We start from the raw sequence: 19,159 nt of genomic DNA on the forward strand, positions 1-19,159 counted from the left end.
AGGAAGGAAGGAAGGAAGGAAGGAAGGAAGGAAGGAAGGAAGGAAGGAAGGAAGGAAGGAGGGAAGGAAGGAAGGAAGGAGATCGTAGTGCCTTCCGTGGCCCAGCTGTGAATCCTATTTACACAGCACAGAAATGGTGGACACTGATTTAACAGGACCCGGTGAGATGGTCATATTGGGAAGGTGGCTTGTCCACTAAAGTCTGGTTGAAGGAGGACGGAGGGCCATATGAGAGATGATTTTTCTTTCATAGTGCCCATGCATATTAAGTCAAACTGGAAAATCAGAAATAGTGTATGAACATGTTATTCCAAAACATGGAGGTAACTAGCAGAAGAAGCAGCTGAAAGGGGTGGAGGCCGTTCCTCTGAGGCAACGGGGGGCGAGAGCAAAGGGATAGAGGCTTTAAAACCCATGAGCATTTAATTTAACTTAAAGAGAAAGGAAGCGAAGATGTTGCGGAAAGAGGTCCCAGTGCAGACCCCAAGAGAGGGTTCTTGGATCTTGTGGAAGAAAGAATTCAGGGCGAGTCTGTAAAGTGAAAGCAAGTTTATTAGGAAAGTAAAGGAATAAAAGAATGGCTACTCCATGGACAGAGCAGCCCCGAGGGCTGCTGGTTTCCTATTTTTATGGTTATTTCTGATGCTATGCTAAATGAGGGGCGCATTATTCATGCCTCCCCTGTCTAGAACATGGAGGGGAACTTCCTGACATTGCCCCTGCATTTGTAAACTGTCATGGCACTGATGGGTGTGTGGCAGCAAAGGCGACCAGAGGCCACTCTCGTGGCCATCTTGGTTTTGGTGGGTTTTGGCCGGCTTCTTGACTGCAAACTGTTTTATGGGCGAGGTCTTTATAACCTGTATCCTGTGCCAGTCTCTTATCTGATCCTGTGACTTCGGATGCCTTAATCGTCTGGGAATGCAGCCCCGTAGGTTTCAGCCTCATTTTACCCAGCTCCTATTCAAGATGGAGTTGCTCTGGTTCACACGCCTCTGACAGTCTGCCCTATGTGTCCTGATGGGTGGGGTGGAGAGTGTGAGAAGGGTTCAGGGACTGGCAGAACCTGAGCTGGGCTGGCAGGAGATGGAGCAAAGCAAAGGGTTCCTGGGTGGAACATGCTCTGCTCTGTCTCCATTCTGGAGCAGGATTTGCTGATGACAGTCCCTGCACTTCCTCAGGCCCCCGCTTACCTAGCTGCCCACTGGAAGGGAACATGTCTTGGCCACGCCCAGCACAGGATCCTTGAGAACTGGAGAATGAATGGATGATGGACTAAATCCATAAATTCATGAATGATTGAATAAATGATTGAAGGAATGAATGGCTCCATGAATGAATGATTGTGTAAATGATGGTGTGATGGATACTTTATTTCTCAACAAATCGTAGCCACCCTGAAAAGCAGATCTTTATAATCCTGATCTCACAGAGGAGCCAACTGAGGTCAGAAAAGTTAGGAGGCATGCCCAAGGCCCATCCTATAGGTAGTGACAAGAGTGACCACTGATTGAGACCTACTGCGTGCCGGGCCTTGTGTCGCACACTTTGCACTCTATTTCATTCTACATAAACCTGTGAGGCATGTCCTATGATTGCTCCTGTTCTAGAGGTAAGGAACTTGAGTTTCAGAAAGGTTAGGGAACCTGCCCAGGGCCACACAGTAAAGGCAGAGGCCAGGCTGGAACCCAGGTCTCTGAAACCTATGTGGTCATAGGTTCCGGAGCTGGGGTCTGGTCCCATTCTGTCTTGACCCCAGCACCTCTGTTCTTCCCGCACTGATATCACGAGGCAAAGGGTGGTGAACTCCATGCAGCCTGCAGAATCTAGGGAAAGTCGTAAGGTTTCTGTTGGTACCTGTATTAGGGTTCTCCGGAGGGACAGAACGAATAGGATCTGTGTGTCTGTGAAAGGGGGTTTATCAGGGAGAACTGGCTCACACGATCACAAAGGAAAGTGTCATGACAGGCTGTCTGCAAGCTGGGGAAGAAGGAAGCCAGTAGTGGCTCAGCACGAGTCCAAAAGCCTCAAAAGTAGGGAAGCTGACAGTGCAGCCTTCAGTCTTTGGCTGAAAGCCCCAGAGCCCCCGGCAAACCACTGGTGTAAGTCCCAGAGTCCAAAGGCCGAAGAACATGGAGTCTGTCATGTCTCCAAGGGCAGGAGGAGCGGAAGGAAGCATCCAGCATGGGAGGAAGATGAAGCTGGAAGACTCAGCAAGCCAGCTTCCCCCACCTTCCTCCTGCTCAGTTGGAGCCGCGCTGGCAGCCGATTGGATGGTGTCCACCCCCATGGAGGGTAGGTCTTCCTCTCCCAGTCCACTGACTCAAATGTCAGTCTCCTCTGGCAACACCCCCACGGACACACCCAGAAACAACGCTTCACTAGCTATCTGGGCATCCCTCAATCCAATCCAGTTGACACCTCACGGTAACCATCACAGTACCCATCGGGATTCATTGTTCATATGCTACAAAAAGTTCCTGCGTAATAACTTCCGCCACTTTTTGCTGAAAGAAATCCAAACAGCCTCGAAGAGGGGACAGCCTCCTTGACTTAACTAAACACAAAGCCCTCCCAGGTTTGGAAGTACCTGGAGACACTGGTCGGTGTTCTGCAGGGAGCAGTTGGCTGCCCCACCCAGCTCTGGGCCCCAGCTCCCTCCTGTCATGGGGCTGATGTCCTTGAGGCTCTTCCAGCTCCAGCAGAAACGGGGAGTGGGGTACCGGGTCCCCTCACTGCCTGGCTTGCCGGGCCAGGCTCTGGGCTCTCAGCCCATTATATGCTTAGTCTCAGCTGGGGCTTCCCGCAACGCAGCACCCGAGTTCTTTCCATCTTTGGGAGTGGGATTCAGCACAGGACCCCACTGTCCTAAAGAGACAGGTTATTCTGTGACTAATATAGGAAGAAAATGGCCTTTCTGGCCAACAGCAGGAAAAAAGCACATCATGTAGTCAGAGGAAAGCTAGAAACAGTGAGGTTAGCTGATTGATTTGATCACTTCTGGAAAGAAAGAAAAGGGAACCGAAGTCTTTTCTGTTTTCTTGTTTGTTTGTTTTGTTTTCCCCAGGCTACTTTCCAAAGTCACGGCAGAAGTTCAACCCTTTAGGAGCAACTTTAACAATGGTTTGCCAGCCTCCAAGGTGCGGTTTCCTAGCAACTGGGAAGCTTTTAGAGCTCCAGACAATTGATCAAGTTATGAGTGACTCAAGCAACAGCAAAGTCCTTTTTAGAAAAACAACAAAGCCCCTTTATCTTTACCTGGGTGCTCTTAGAATTGTGCGTGGGGCCCACACAGTCAGATGACATCATGAGCCTCAGAGAGGGACAGACAAGCCGCAAAAGGCAGCAACATTCAGGGACAACAGGCAGGGAGCAGGAACCCAAGGGTTTTCCAGGAGACACCTCAGAGAGGGACTCAGGAGCCATGCAGAGGGGCAGGGGCGTGGGAATCTGGGACTCTAGAGCCATGTCAGTGGCCCAGTCTGACGCCATCACTCCAGCTGTGTCTCTCTGGAGGCTGCAGGCGAGAACCATCTCCTCACCTTTTCCAGCGTGAGAGACGCCCACATTCCTTGTCTCATGGTCCCTTCCTCTATCTTGAAGCCTTCCAATCTCTCACCCTGACCTTCTAGCCTCCCTCTTACAAGGACACTTGAGATTACATTGGGCCCTCCTGGATAGGAAAGTCCAGAATCATCTCCCCGGTATCAAGATCTTTAACTGAATCCCATCCGCAATGTCCCTCTTGCCATACGAGGGAACACACGAACAGGATTTGGGGATTAGCCACCCGGACATCTTTGGGGGCTGCAATTCTAGTGCCCACAGTCTTCAGGATGGAACTGTCTATTTTGCAACAGCTGCCAGGATGAGAAAATGCATGGTATGTGTCCAGCATATAGTGGTTGCTCCATTAATGTTGGTGAAACTGGGCAGAGCATCACGGCGCTCACGGTAGATGACTGTAGCACTTTTCTCTACCTGCCATTGTGCTATATTCACTGATTGGTGTGTGGTCCATCTCCCCACAAACATCCCTCCCAGCGGGGCAGGGGCTCTTCTCTGTGCATTGCTGCATCCCCTGTGCCAGGAAGAGTGAAGCACACAGCAGGGGCTCAATATTTTGGGTGAATGAGTGTTCATTTTATTTGTCATGAAGAGGAAGCACCATTTATCGGATAGGGGCCTGGCCGTCAAAGCATACTTTCCCCGGGCTGCCGGATGAGATGCACTGGGCCACGTGGCTGTTTAATAGCCCCGACACCCCATCCTGCTGATTGGGAGCTGGAGTGGTTACAGGATTCTGTCCTCAGGTGGCAGACTCAAGAGAGACAGGTCCTGCTTCGTGGGAATCTGAGAAATGTGGGTTTTTGTCACCTCACTTGGGAGTGCGCTTGCATGATGTAGGATTCAAAAAAAAAAAAAAAAAAAGGAAAAGAGCATTTGAATAATCGAACTTTGAATGCCTGGTCTTTAAGAGCATGTCCAAAGGAGGCAGAGTGGTCTTTCTGATGGCTTCGCCGCCCAAGAATGGACAGTGAAGGCCCCTGAAAAACGCCCCGGGGAGCTGGGCTTCCAGAGGGCTTGGAAACTCTGGTGCCAAACCCTCTCCTGGCACTTGGGATGGCACCACCCAGTTGGATCTTTCCTGACCCATTCTCTCAAATGCTACTACCTCATGGAAACAAAGTGGGACTCTGCCCCCGGTCCCTCCCTGGCTGTCCCACAGCTCCGTGGGGTGAAGGCCCAGCCCAGAGCAGGTGGCCGGGACGGGGTGTTAAATAACTGCTGTTTCTGCAGACGGCAGGTTCTTTCTTGGGTGGGGGGTGTGGGGGGGAGAGTCTTTCCGTAAAACCCAGGACAAATGTGGAGGCTGCAGTGAGCCCAGATAGCACCACTACACTCCAGCCTGGGTGACAAAGGGACCCTATTTCAAACAAACAAAAACAGTGTTGCTAAGAAGTTTTGAAAACCACTGACCTAGCCCAGAAATCCCCATTTTACAGTTCGGGACACCGAGGCCTGGGGACAGGTGTTAAATGGTGCCTGGTGGCATAGGGCTTTGTGGCAGAATGAGTGAAACTCCGGACCATGCCCAATCTGGACTCTGCCCAAAAGACAGCACCACTCCCCCTCCAAGCTGTGCCTCTGCTGGTTGGTTAGAAACTAATCAGGGCTGCTGAGTGGCAGCGTGGTGGCCCCGGGGAAGGGGACAGGTGGGGCTCCGTCCTTCCTGCTGTGCTATGTGCCATGTGCTACTGTGCTATGGCCTCCACTCTGAACCTCGGTGTCCTCTTCTGTAGATGGGGGATGTTAGAGCATCTTCCTCATCCAGGTGTGGCGAGGAGATGCTGTGTTGTCATCTTTGTCCACTCGGAACGCATCATGCGGCTTCCCTCCTCCGCACAGTCAGTGGGGATCCTGGGGGCAGAGTCACAGGGCGAGGGTCTTCCATGGCCTCACAAATCCGCAGGATGGGGAGAGGAAATGGGACTGAACTCCAACCTCATCTCACTGCCTGGGAAAGAAACCCAGGGGCGAGCCCGTGGCTCGGAGGGATGACACCTCCTGCCTCTCGTGTGGTTTCACGCAGCCCCTCCAGGCAGGACAAGCCAGGATGAGAGGACAGTGCGGGGGTGTAGCTGCCACCACCCAGTGCCGTCCGAGGAAAATGGAGCAACCACATCCTGCACGGCAACACCAGGTGGCCAAGCCAGAGCGTGTGACCACTCGACATTCTCCATCCACAGCAAAGAGGCGAGGCCTGCTGCCCAGCAGAGAGCAGCCCAGCCTACGGGGAACAGGAGCAGGTATAGACCACGTCCTCAACCTCAGGGAAGACACCAAAGACCCAAGGGGCTGGGACAGACACAGGCCGCCCAAGAGGGGTAAGGCTTGCTGAGGGACCTCCAGCTGCTCGGGCACCCCCGAATGACTACGTTCTGCTTATAATTCCATGGGGTCATCACTGCAGGTGAGGGAACACAGGAGGCGGTTTCACAACACACTCCAGCATGGGCGGCAGCCCCCGCACCGTGAATCACCCTGTAGGCTCCGCTTCATGAGTAACTGGAATTCGAGGATAATTCGGAAAGTGACTATGCACTTTCCGCTCAGTAAGATCTGAGAGGATGGCTGGGCTGACACTCCATGGTCACCTTCAGCACAGGTGTCTCTGCACAGGCAGCCCACGCCCAGGCCACCCCACGGTTACAGCAGATGCCCCAGCTGGAGGTGAAGCCAGGGTCTGGCTTTGGCAGGAAGCTGTCAACTGTGAAACGTCAACCTTGCTCTTTTGTAACTCAGACCGCGCTTGCATTTCATTCGACAGGAGTGCGGGCTCTGCTGATTCTCACGCATGTACAAGACAGACTTCTTTTCAGTAAAGAAAGGAAGGAAAGCACTGCAGGTTCCACCAGAGGTTTTTATTTCAGCCACTCAGGACCCTGGCTTTCTGCTCCACAGCACTGAACATGGTCAGGCTCTTCTGAGCACTGACAGGACCCCTCCCCCCGCCCCCCACCACAGGGTTCTCTGTTTCCCAAGTCCTGATGGATTCAGGCAAGACCCTCACAAACTCACCCACTACCTGCTGGACAGGAGGGTCATGAGGCAGCCTGTGGTGCTGAGCTCAGTGTGACACACTGCCAGTGCGCCGCCTCTCCCAGCCTCTGCTGGGGCTGGGCCTTGACCACATGATAGGCGCCAGCTGCTGCGCACATCCCCCAGGAAAGGGGAACGGCTGCTAAGGGTTAGCAGTGACCAAAGAAATAAGAAACGCTATTGTGGAGTTTACACAGATGCTTATTTGGTTCTTTAAACAACAAATCCAACACAAAAGTAAATAAGAGGCAACAGGGCGCTTGAAGGTGGGTGAGGAGAGGGAATCTCATCTGTAAAGTGCTTTTCGAGACACAGGAACCTCCTAGTCTAGCCTGGCACACCCGCCACTCAGAAAGGTCGGGCTCGGGGTGGAGATGGCATGCAATTCCCAACACACTGGGCATTCACAGTGGACAGAGCTACACAGCGGCCACCCCTTTGTTGGGGTCCACGCAGTCTACACATGGACGCGCGGTCTCTGCAGCCAGGGTCTGCACACGTGGGCACACACGGCACTGGTGCATGCCTGTCGGGCTGGGGCCACACTGGGGAAGGGCCTCACGGCAGCATGCACTGGAAGCTCCTCGTGGCGGACCATCCTCAGGCCGCCGACAGGAACGGGAAGAAGAAGAAGTCGAAGGCGAACTTCACAGCGCCATGCACGGTGCTGCGCCAGTCGTGCTCGATCTTCACGTGCCGCCTGGCGGGCGAGAGCTGGGCCATGCAGTTGAGGCAGCTGATGGCCTTGAGCTCGAAGACAGGCCACTTGCTGCCCAGGCGGCCCTCCAGGATGGTGCTGAACTCGATGACGCTGCCCTGGCGCAGGCTGAGCAGCACGCTCTTGAACTCGCTGCTGGCCCGCAGCACGATGTCCTTGGTGACGTCGTCCTCCTCGCGGCCGCGCGAGCTGTCGGCGCCGCTGCTGAATGGCATGCCCACGGTGATCTCGAACTTGTAGCGGTCGAACTTCTTGATGTGGCAGGGGTGCTTGGCCAGCAGCTTAAGGCGACAGAGCTCCTCCTCGGCCGTGGAGGTATTGCCAGGGCTGCAGGCAGGGTAGGCCTCGCCGTAGAGGCAGCGCATCCAGTCGCCGATGAAGAACGGGAGCATGTTGATGGCCGACTCGGCGCTGTTGTCGATGTCGGTCACGCGGACGTACTTGAAGCGGCCGGTCCACGTGACCCTGTGGCCCTCCAGGTGGCTGCAGAGGATCTGGGTGCGTGCCATGTTGGTCTCCTTCCAGGCGCGTGGCCCACACAGCGCCCCGTACTGCTGCCAGGTCAGTGTGGAGTTGTAGACCTTCATGCCCTCTGAGCGGTACACATAGAACCAGCAGAACAGCACGATGGCCGTGAGCCACACCAGGATGAGCTTGACCATGGAGCTCCGCGTCAGGGACTTCACCATCCCCACCACGGAGAAGCTGGCCTTGGTCCACCAGCGCAGCAGCAGGGGCACGCTGCAGACCGCCATGGTGACTGCGATCTTGGTGAGCTCCAGAGACACGAACCACCGGGCGAACTGCAGCACGCCCACCAGGGCCAGGCCGGCCACCAGGATGGGGAGGGCAAAGAGGAAGAGGAAGTAGCCGATGGAGGCACGGAGCAGCCCCAGGCCGGTGGACTCCAGCAGGATGACCACCGAGAGCTCGCACCACATGAAGCACACCAGGTAGGGCACCAGGTAGCAGTAGGTGCCCTTGAAATTCCTCAGCTGCGCCATGCGGAAAAAGAGGTAGAGCAGGTAGACGTAGAGCAGGCAGGGGACGCTGACGTTGAGGACGACCAGGTGGCCGACAGGCACAGTGATGAAGGTCTGGCCAAGGACCTTCAGGTAGGGCCAATTCAGGGGCATGGAGGGCAGCAGCGACAGCAGGCCGGCGGTGACCTCGGTGGCCAGGGCCCTGCGCGTGTAGGGCTCCGCGTGGGTGCTCAGGCTCAGGTAGCTGGTCACAGTGAAGAAGCCGGTGATGACAGCCAGCTCCGAGCAGGGGATGCAGTCCTTGCTGGCGATGGGAAAGGAGAAGATGACGAAGACGACAGAGAGCAGGAAGTGGGCGTAGGGCTCCAGGTGGTTCCAGCCGAAGTTGACCTCGGCCTGCTCCACGTCCAGGTTGGGCTCGAAGCGCAGCAGCAGGTCAGTGAGGGTGCGGAAGTTCTCCCACGCCTTGCTGTCCTGGAACACCTTGAGGGTGCAGATCACCATGGAGATGAAGGACAGATAGAAGATGACCAGCGGGATGAAGAAGGCGAAGAAGTCGATGGTGAGGTTGCTGATAATGAAGAAGAAGATGAGGGCGTTGATGTGGTGCGTGGGGATGATGGTGGACAGCCAGTGCATGCCCGCCCTGGAGGCCATGTCGATCAGGTACTCCTTGATCTCCATGATGGCGTGCAGGGGATACTTGACCACCTAGGGGAAAGACGGTATGTGGGAACCAGGCTAGGACAGGACCCCCACTGCTCCCATCTCACGCCTCCCTCTGACCACCCTGCCTCTGGGCAAAAGGAACATGCACCCCTGCGTTTTCCCGTTGTCGGCCGCATCCTAGTGGTCCTCCCTCCATCCTTTTCCAGGTGGCCCTCCCCACGCTCGCAGTCCCTGTGGGCCCTCCCTCTTCTGGGCCTGGAGCCCTTCTCTGTCCCATGCCTGGCTCCCCACCTTCTGCCAGTGTGACTAGACACATGTGTGCTTCTCTCCCTGCAAGACCTCCAGCAGCCACGGGCTCCCCACTTCCCTCCCCTCAGGGTCACCCACATGAAGAGATGATGGAGCCCTAAGATGCCTGTCTGGGAGCTGGTTTTGTGACCCAGCTCTGCACTGCAGCAAGGACGTCACCTCCCTGAGCCTCCATGAAGGGAAATGGCAATCCTCATGAGGCTGGGCTCCAGGAGGGGAAGCCGCAGGCAGTCCTGGGAGGGGCAGCAGAGCAAGCGTCAGGAAAAGGGAGTTCAATGCAGACACAGGCAGAGGGACCAGCACCACTCTCCCAGCAAAGACACCATTCAACTGCACGGGGCGGCCGGATGAGCTGCCCTCCCTGGGGCAGAAGACCCTGAGAAGCAGCTGCCAGGCCACCTGCCGCCCCTACACACACGCATACATTCACACACACACACGCAACCCACCCCTACACACGCACATTCACACACACACACACCCCACCCCTACACACGCACATTCACACACACACACAACCCACCCCTACACACGCACATTCACACACACACAACCCACCCCTACACATGCATTCACACACACATACAACCCACCCCTACACACACGTGCATACACACACAACCTGCCCCTACACACGCATGCACACACACACAAAAAACCCACCCCTACACATGCACATTCACACACACATGCAACCCACCCCTACACACATACATTCACACAACCCACCCCTACACAATTCACACACACACAACCCGCCCCTACAAATGCACATTCACACACACACGTTCACACACACAACCACCCCTGCATACGCACACATTCACACACGCACACATTCACACAACCCACCCCTATACACATGCACACATTCACACACACTCATGCGACCCACCCCTACACACAACATGCATTCACACAGGTGCACACCCACCCCTACACTGTGCACACACATGTACACACCCAGTCCTACACGTGCATCCTCACACATGCACACCCACCCCTACACACGTGCACATATGCACACCTACCCTACACGTGTGCACCTATACATACACACCAGCGCACGCCCCCATGGTGCTTATAATAGGCACACAATCCCATACAGCCACGGCCAAAGGCTGCCCTCCCCCCACCTGTGGGTCCTGCTTCCCTGCTCTGCACACAGCGCTGAGGTCAGAAGCAGCTCTTGGCCTTCACCACAGCCAAGAGGAGCAGAGGGCTGAGGAAGGCATGCTGGGAGCAGCATCAGGATGGGGTGAAGCAGTGCTGCCACCCAGGGCCGGCCCCCATGCCTGCCTGGTCTGTGCAGAACTCAGAGGCCCTGAGCCCTGCCAGAACACGGGGCAGCCAGGCAGAGGGACTGGAGGGGATGTGGGAGAAAGTGGCCATGGTGCCAGTGCTTATGCAGCATGGTGTGGCATACAAAGCAGGGTCTGGGCATCTTCAGAAGTGCCAGGAGCCTGGACCAACACCAGGAAGTGGACGCCTAGGGGGTGGCCCCACATGGGGGTACGGAAGCCTGGCTGCGTGTCCAGAGTCTACTGAGGGGCTACGTGACACAGCCAGGCTGGAGCACCGACAGACAAGAAGTGGCAGCTACACCCTATGAGCTCAGGGGACCTGCCGCCCCTACACACACGCATACATTCACACACACACACGCAACCCACCCCTACACACACGCATACATTCACACAGACACGCACCAGCCCCCACAAATCCCCTGGGGCAGCACCAGCCCCCACAAATCCCCTGGGGCAGGCTTTCTCCACCCGACCCACCAGAGGGCCAAGGAGGGATCCCAGGTGAATGGCAACTGGGTGACAACACCAGAATGTGGCCTTCACCTGCCAAGAGCCTTGGCTGTCAGCTCTGGAGGACCAGAACACCTGGAAGCAACCAGAAGACTGAGTCTTCCACAGATGAGAGGGACAGGCTCATGGAGGAAATGGAAGTAAAATGAGTGTTTGCATGCACATCTACACACACAGACTGAGCCTTCCACGGATGACAGGGACAGGCTCACAGAGGAAACGCAAGTGTTTAGGAGTGTGGGCATGCACAACTACACACACAGACTTGAGTCTTCCACAGATTTGAGGAGAGGGGCAGGCTCATGGAGGAAACGGAAGTGTTCAGGAGTGTGTGCATGCACGTCTACACGTATGGGGGAACAGCTCTGCTGCTTCGTATATATTTGTGACAGTCCACTTAATCTCTGTTTTATAACAAGCAAATAAATGATTAAAGCAGCCAATAGCTCCCCCAGGTCTCTCTGGGGTCAACAACCTTCTCCACGAGCAGAGAGGTGCTCACACTGCCAGGAGATGGCCAGGGGTGACTAGGGAAGACCAGGCACTACAGGGTTGAGGGCATTTCCAATGCTTGCCAGAGAGCTAGAGGGCATTTATGAAAACCAACCTACTCCACGGTTTGTCTGGGGCGAGCCCCTGGAGTATGACGCCAGGCCAGACGGCTAAAATCAACAGCTAGAAATGAGTCAACATGTGCGTCAGCCGGCAGGCTGCTCAGTTAATCCCTGTGTGGGGGCCTTGCTAACAGCAGGACAACTAAAGGTGGCCTGGCCCGCCACTGCTCACCACCACTGTCTCACGCACGACCGCCATGGTAGCAAGGGGGTGGCCTTGGTAAAAATTAATCTGAAATCCCGTCTTACTCAAAGTCATGCACATTCTTTTGCCTAGAGGAACACATACAGCCACCTGGTTGAGAGGGCCTTTAAAAGACAAGGAAGATTCTAGAACATTATGTCGGATGGCATCTTGCCTCTGCTCAGACAGTGTGGAGGGGCTGGCCATCCACCTGAACTCAATGACCAGGGAACGATTCTCTTTTTAAAGCCCCAATTTCTGCTCCCTGTAGTGTCCACTCAAGACCCTCCTCTGACATGGGATTAAAAAGTTCAGTCTCCTTTTCTGCAGAGAAGGTTCAAACAAATGCAACTCCTGAGATGGAAAAAGAATGAAATTTTAAAAATGAGTGAGGAGTCTGCTTCTATGAATAGAACGCTGCAGAGCTCTCGGTCTGGGCCCGCGGTGATCAGCCCTTCTGCTGCCACGAGAAACCAGGAAGCAGCATCACCACACAGGTGGCCGAGCGGACCCATGAAGAAGGCGGGCTGCGGAAGGGAGCCAAGACGAGATTCTGCTCAAACCTGTGGGCAAAAATGTTCCCGCGTTGGATTTTCCAATTACGTAATGTTAAAAATGTTCGGATTTTCAGATATGATGAAGTTTGTTTTCAGAGGATTTTATCTACGATGACAGCTTGCACCTCCAGGCTCCAGAAGAGAACTGTGTGGAGTCTGGAACATTCTTTGTGGGAGTAAGCCTGGCTCACAAAGAGGCATCTGCCATTTTCACTTTGGGTGAAGACCTCTCTGTTCTGCAAACGGCTACTAAAAGCTGGGACAGCTCTCAGCCTGGGGAGATGCTTGTGACGATTCATTACCTCCCTCACAAGAGACTTCTAAGAAGACAAGCTGCAAAGGAATCAAAGTGCTCTGACAGCTTCAAAAACCGAAGCGAATCGGAGCCTTGTTTATTTCTTGTCAGAATAGTTTAAATCTCTCCCTTCTAAAAAGGACTTTTAGGCTGGCTGGACACAGGGTCTCATGCCTGAATCCCAGAAGTTTGGGAGGTCAAAGTGGGAGGCTCACTTGGCCCAGGAGTCTGAGACCAGCGTAGGCAACAATAGTGAGACCCCATCGCTACAAAATTGTTTCAAACAATCAGCTGGGTGTGGTGGCCCATGCCTGTCATCCAGCTGTTTGGGAGGCTGAGGTGGGAGGGTAACTAGAGTCTGGCACGTTGAGGCTGCAGTGAGCTGTGACCCTGCCACTGCACTTCAGCCTGGGCAACAGAACAAGACCCTGTCATTAAGTAACATAAAAAAATAGGACTTTCAGGTGCTACACAATATTGGACTCACCATCCATAAATAGGTGACATAATGCATCCAAACAGGATGCATATGCGAGGAGGCATTACTATAATAGTACTTACACCAGACGGCATAAACTGGGACACCTGGGCCATGGCCGCCTGGCCCAAGGGTCTTCTCCAAGTTGCTCTTTCACCTGTGACCCTCACTGGCATTTCGGGAGTGTCTTTGCCAAAACCATGCCAGAACCCCAGCTTCCTCATCTCCCATTAGTAAGGCGATGATGGCACCCAATCTCTGAATATGCCCGCCTAGGGCCAGCTCTGAGCAGACCGTCAGTCAAAAACATGTGCTCGCTTGGTTCAAGCTCTTGGCCATCCCGGCCCACGTCTCAGAACTTCGGCAGACCGGTCAGTGTCATACCCTGGACATACAAGTGGGAGGCGCAGAGCCTTCCACCTGCAACCCTAGAGGACTCGCAGCTCTGGGCACTCGGCGGGGCTCACACTCAGACTCATCTGGCTCCGAGTCCCCGGAGCAGGGCTGTTGTGCCTGCTGCTCTCTGGGCTGAAGCCGCTCCTGCAGCACCCGGGTTCCTGCTCTTCCCCCGCAGAGGGTGGGCTTACTCTGACCCTCTCCCTGGCTCCAGGATGGTGACCTTTCAGCCTACTGCCTGCCTGACAGCTGGTGGCCCAACCATCTCCTGGTCCTGGCCCTGACGCATGCACCCATCTGAGTACAATGATGGCAGTTCCTTCAGGTTCTCAGTCGGTTCAGAAGACAGAACCCCAGGGTGTGTGCATGACGCTGCCCGCAGGCACTGTGACAACCATCTGCTGGGGCCCCTTGTGCTGGCCTCAGTGGGGATCCTGCGTCATGAGGCCAAGCTTCTGGAAATCCTGGTGCTCTCTGCAGAGTGAGACAGGCACACAGCTAATTGAACCATGCGAGCTGAACCGTGGGCAACTCTGTGAGAGGCCATAGGGCCACATGGCCAAGAAAACAAGCTGTCAGGCCCACATTGCTGGGCTTCCCTGCTTTCCTCCTGCCGCCCAAGCTGCTCATGTCCTCCAGGTATGCCCAATGTCACCCTGCACAAGTGCCACCCACCACGCTCCCACACTGGCCTCACTCCCTGAGCCCTTGCAGGTCCAGGGGCAGTGGGCGCCTCTGCAGGTCCTCCCTGGCCTGATGGACATGGGCACTTTGTTTTGGGGGAAGGCATCTCAAGGCACTGGCCTCCACTCTGGACATACACGGAGAAATCTGCTAAGTGACGAAGTCTAGATGAAAGTCGGCCTCAGCCCGCCCCACCGCCCCCTACGCTCTGCACAGAAGGACCCGAGGCCCCGTGCTGGCCATCCCAGCACTCCTGCCCAACACCGCCCCTGGTTTCCGAGCCTGACAGGTCAGGAAAGAAAGGCCTCCCTCCTGAGGACACATCCTTATGAGGACAGATGATGTCCCGAGGTACCAGCGGCGCGGTTCTGGGACACTCTGTGATAGACGAGAACCTCCTCACCTGCAGCTTCCTGGAAGGTGCCCTGCCTAAGGTGTACGAGTCCTTGGGAGGCAGGCTCCGGCCTCACTGGGGTCTCGGTCACTCACCTTCAGGCGCAGCGGCAGGTCCTCAGGGCTCTTCCCCGCCAGCTCGTCGTCATCTTCGTCGTCCTGCAGGAACAGGCTGCTAGGGATGACGCCCTTGGCGTACTTCTTAGTGATCTCCACAAAGTCATCCAGTGCAATGTAGTTCTTGGCTGAAGCATGAGAGAAAACAGCATGGGGGCCCCGCTGCCGCCCTATCACAGAGCAATGGGCTGGGGATGGTGGCGTGGGGCCAAGCTAAGAAAGGAGCTGAGTGGGTTCAGGTGGAGGAAACCCTCCCCTGGGTGGCCTGAGGGGTGAGGACCAGGCTGGGTGAGGAGGAAGGGGGCAGGTTTGCCGAGTGCCAGCCTCCACTCCTGGCCCCCGGCCCCTGGGTGTGCTGTCCCCACCCCAAGTGTCCCTCTCTGCCTAGCTCCTCATGCCTGGAGGCCACTTACCCACACCTTTCACCCAGTTCACCTACCAAGCCTCACAACCTGCATCTTCAGTGCATGCTGACTCCCTCCTCTACCTCCAGCCAGCGTGTGGCTTCTCACAGCACAGGTGACAAGCCGCCCTGTAGGCCAGCACCCTGCCAACCGCTCCATCCAACATGATCGGCGCCCCCAACCCCTCCGTTCAACATGATCTACCCAGGGCCTACTGTGCACCTGCTAACCGCTCCATCCAACAGGATCTGCCCACACACCTACTACGTGCCTGCTAACACCTCCATCCAACATGCACCCTGCCATGGGCCGACTTACCCCTCCATCCAACATGTTTCACCAAGAGCCTGTTACGTGCCCACTGACCCCTCTACCCAGCGTGATCCACCGAGAGCTACGCGCCCAGTGACCCCTCCATCCAACATGATTCCTAAGGAGGCAATGAGGCCCCTGAAGGACCCCAGCTACCGTGGGTGAGATGGTGTCCAGGAGGGCCTCCATGGGAAGGATGAGAAAGAAAGGACCATGCTGGGGCAGGGCAGAGGGAGACAAGCCAGGGTGCTGCAGAAACCCTAGGGAGGAGACAGGCTGCATCCAAGATGGCAGCCGTGATAGTGGGCGCCGACAGACCTCCTAATGGATCAGCTGCGTGTGCAAGAGGAGAGGAGTCGGGGGAGCACCCAGATGTAGCAGCAGCAAAGAGAGATGAGGCAGCCTCGGGGGGCCCACACAGGTGGCAGGTGGCACAGGCCTCAGCAGCTCACTGTAGACACCCGAGCTGTGAGCTGACCATGGGACAGCCAGGTACAGGAGATGTGGAAGGAGCATGGGCAGGAGGCAACCCGGGCAGGCTGGAGGCTTGCGGGTTGAGGACGGCGTCTGCCACACAAGAGTGGTCACCAAGGCCACCCACACATTTCCCTACCAGGGCACAGTCCCTGCAGGAAGACCCTGGTCCCCACAAGGAAGGCCCTGTCCTCATACGGATGAATACCTCGGGCAGGACGTCCTGTCCTGAGAGACAGAACATTAGTCTAGGGACCCCAAGAAGGAGTAGCCAGGGTGGCAGCAAGGACCCCGGGCCTGGCCGGGCAGAGGCTCTAAGGAGAAGAGCAGTCATCTTTGCCCACGCTGCCGACGGACCAAGTCAGACAAGACAAGAAGTGGCCGGGCAAGGAGGTCACTGATGGCCTGGACGAGCCGCTTCGGTAGAATAACATGGGAGAGGCCTGAGAGCACGGGAGGGGGGACGAGAGACGGGGACGACAGACGCCTCTTTCTGGGAGTTCTGTTGGAAAAGCGGGCAGAGAGACAGGTGATGCCTGATGGGAACGTTCTGATGGAGGGGAAACAATGGGGGTGCTGGGGTCCTGTCCCTGAGGGCCTGGCGGAGGGGCCCCCAGGCTGGCAGTGCTGACTCCTAACTCACCCCCAGCAACAGAGACTGGGCCCAGCAGCGGGTGTGCCCGGCTCACCACAAACCCCTGTGGGAGTGGGAAGTGAGGTGGGGTCTAGACTCTGCCTGCAGTGCCACCCAGGATGGAGACCCAGGCTGGGCTGCTCCTGCCCAGAGGTGCCTCCCTTCAGGACAGCAGGCACCACGCCACCTCAGTGGCAGGACACTGTCACAGCCTGTCTGGTCCTTGGGTTTCCTAGTCACAGATTTCTTCCCATTTCCATGTGAGGCGTTTGTCTCCCCCAAATGGAGCAGGACACCCGCAGCCCCCGCACCCATGCCCGCCCACGCAGAGGCAAGGGCTGTGGCCACACCCTCTGGACAGTTTCTCACTGGCCCAGCGGGAAGGTGGGATCTGTGCTCCCACCTGTACTCTGCCCTACACGCCACAGAGGCTCCTAGGACAGGGGACGTCCTTCAGTCCCCTCGTCTGATCATCTCGCTGTTCAGAAGGGAAACTGAGACCCAGAAAGAAAAATGAGACCTGCCCATGTCACAAGAAGAGTCTATGGCAGACCTGGGTCTTGGCCCAGGCCCCCATTGATACTGAGCCCCCAAGCCCCCCGCCTGTCTATCTTCTCCAGGACAGGAGCTCCCGGTGCCTCAGACTGCCGAGTCTACCCTACGTGGATGGAAGACAGTGAGGCTGGCCAGCTGCACCTGGAGGATGTGAAGTCTCTTCTCATTCTTTGACCACAAACATCCCAAAGGCACCCCCAGCTCACTGTGCCCCAGAGCTCTATCCCCCCGCCTAGGCTCTGCCCGCTCTGTTCCCTGCCTACCTACAAAGGGCCTATGCTGGGGCAGAGCCCCTTCCACACCCTGCTGGGTCTCCTGGGCCTTTGCTCATGCTGTTCCCTCTGCCCCGAGCCCCTCCCCTAACGCCCTCCTCATCCTTCCCCACTCAGGACTCCCCCGCGGGTCCCCACCCCCAGTATTTCCCTGTCCAGGAGGGACTGGCACATCATGGTTTCTGTCCTGTGTCTGCCTTCCCTCCAGTGCGTGCACTCCAGGTGGGCAGTGTCCACTCCCAGCATCCAGAACACTGACCCCCAAATGGACCGCCCGAGATCCTAGCAGGGCCAGGATGGGGTCCCACAGGAAGGAGAGGTCACCCTGCAGGCGTGGGCCGGGAGGCATGGGTGAGACGGGGCAGGGCTGCACTCACACTCGCTGCTGACCAGGCGCTCCAGCATCCGCCTCTGCTTCTGCAGGGACTTGGGCACAGGGCCTGGCTGCACCCCTCCATCTGCAGGGGACAGGGTGGATTAAGAGTCAGACAGGCTGACCATCCCCTCGTGCCCTGCAGCCCACCAGAAACTGACGCACTGTTCCCAGGGCACACCAATTCCAGGGGGCATCCTACGTTCTGGGGATCACAGGGCCCCAGGGCAGGCAGTGCAGGGGCCACCACACCTCTGCACCTCCAGCTGCCAGGGTGGACTCCACACCCTGTAGTGTGCTCCCACTTGGTGATGGACACAGTCCGTCCATTGGTAGACGTGCTCACAGAGCACTGGGCAGAATGCCCTCTGGTTTGTTCAGTGAGTGAGCACTGGAGCCAGGGCAGATGCTGTCAAAATGCCACCCACACAGCTCCCCACTAGGGCATGGTCTCTACAGGAAGGTTCTGGTCCCCTGGTCCCCACAAGGAAGGCCCCTGTCCTCACAGGGAAGGTCCCGGCTCCTGTGGGAAGACCCAGCCCCTGAGGGAAGGTCCTGGCCCCTGTGGGAAGGCTGGCGCCCAGGGTGAATCCTCGCACCGTGCTCGTTGACCTGGCCGACATTCTCCAGCAGCTCCGCCACGGCCACCTGCTTCTTCTTCTTGGGGTTGAGCTTCCAGTACATGACCAGGGCTGCCTTGCGCACAGCCCTCTCCAGGTCGGTCTCGGAGGAGAGTTGCCTCACTTCCCGTTCATTCTCGGATGTGATGCCTGAGGGACAGGATGTGGTCAAGGCCTTGTGTGCCCTGCCTAGAGCTTTCAGTGCCACTCTGACTCCGCCAACTCTACCTGGAAGGCTGTCGAGGGAGACTCATACAAGGTGTCAGGACCTGGTTACCAGGGAAGGATGGATGGACACCTGGCCCAGGAGGACATCGCACCATGCCCCTGCCACGTCCACTCTCCAGCTGGGAGGCCAGGCTGGTCTTGCAGCAGACAGCCCCAAGCGCCCCCTATGTGGTGGCAGGAAGGGGGCAGCCTCTTCCTGTTCCTCCTGTTCCCGTTTCACCCTCCCAGAAGGTGCTGCTATCCCCCTCTCAGAGGTGCAGACACTGAGGCACAGGCCTGTGTTCTGGCTCACCCAAGGTCACACATTCAGAAAGAGGCAGAGCTGTCTTGAACCCACGGTGGTCTCACTGCAGTCACAAGCCTGGGCGCACTGGCAGGGCCACCCCTGTGTCCACAGAGCTTTCCTCTGTCTCACACACAGCTCAGCCCTTTCTAAGGAAGGCTCGGACAGCAGGGAGAGGGAGAGCAGG

General features: G+C 56.6%; 1 protein-coding gene across 3 annotated transcripts in view; it reads right to left on the reverse strand.

Annotated features, from left to right (window-relative positions):
* Nucleotides 1-6,404: 6,404 nt before the first annotated feature.
* The window catches only part of WFS1 (wolframin ER transmembrane glycoprotein), a 34,327-nt gene continuing 21,572 nt past the window's right edge, over nucleotides 6,405-19,159 (reverse strand). For 2 of the 3 annotated variants that reach the window (XM_025385905.1, XM_025385903.1), the window contains exons 5-8: nucleotides 18,441-18,611; nucleotides 17,846-17,926; nucleotides 14,797-14,945; nucleotides 6,405-9,015 (exon numbers count right to left, since the gene is read on the reverse strand). In XM_025385905.1, the coding sequence (XP_025241690.1) occupies nucleotides 7,204-9,015; nucleotides 14,797-14,945; nucleotides 17,846-17,926; nucleotides 18,441-18,611 (2,213 nt within the window). In that variant the 3' untranslated portion in view covers nucleotides 6,405-7,203. The remainder of the gene's footprint in view (nucleotides 9,016-14,796; nucleotides 14,946-17,845; nucleotides 17,927-18,440; nucleotides 18,612-19,159) is intronic. The other variant, XM_025385904.1, reaches the window with a different exon arrangement.

This window comes from Theropithecus gelada, chromosome 5 (assembly GCF_003255815.1).
Source record: "Theropithecus gelada isolate Dixy chromosome 5, Tgel_1.0, whole genome shotgun sequence".
Classification (NCBI taxonomy): domain Eukaryota; kingdom Metazoa; phylum Chordata; class Mammalia; order Primates; family Cercopithecidae; genus Theropithecus; species Theropithecus gelada.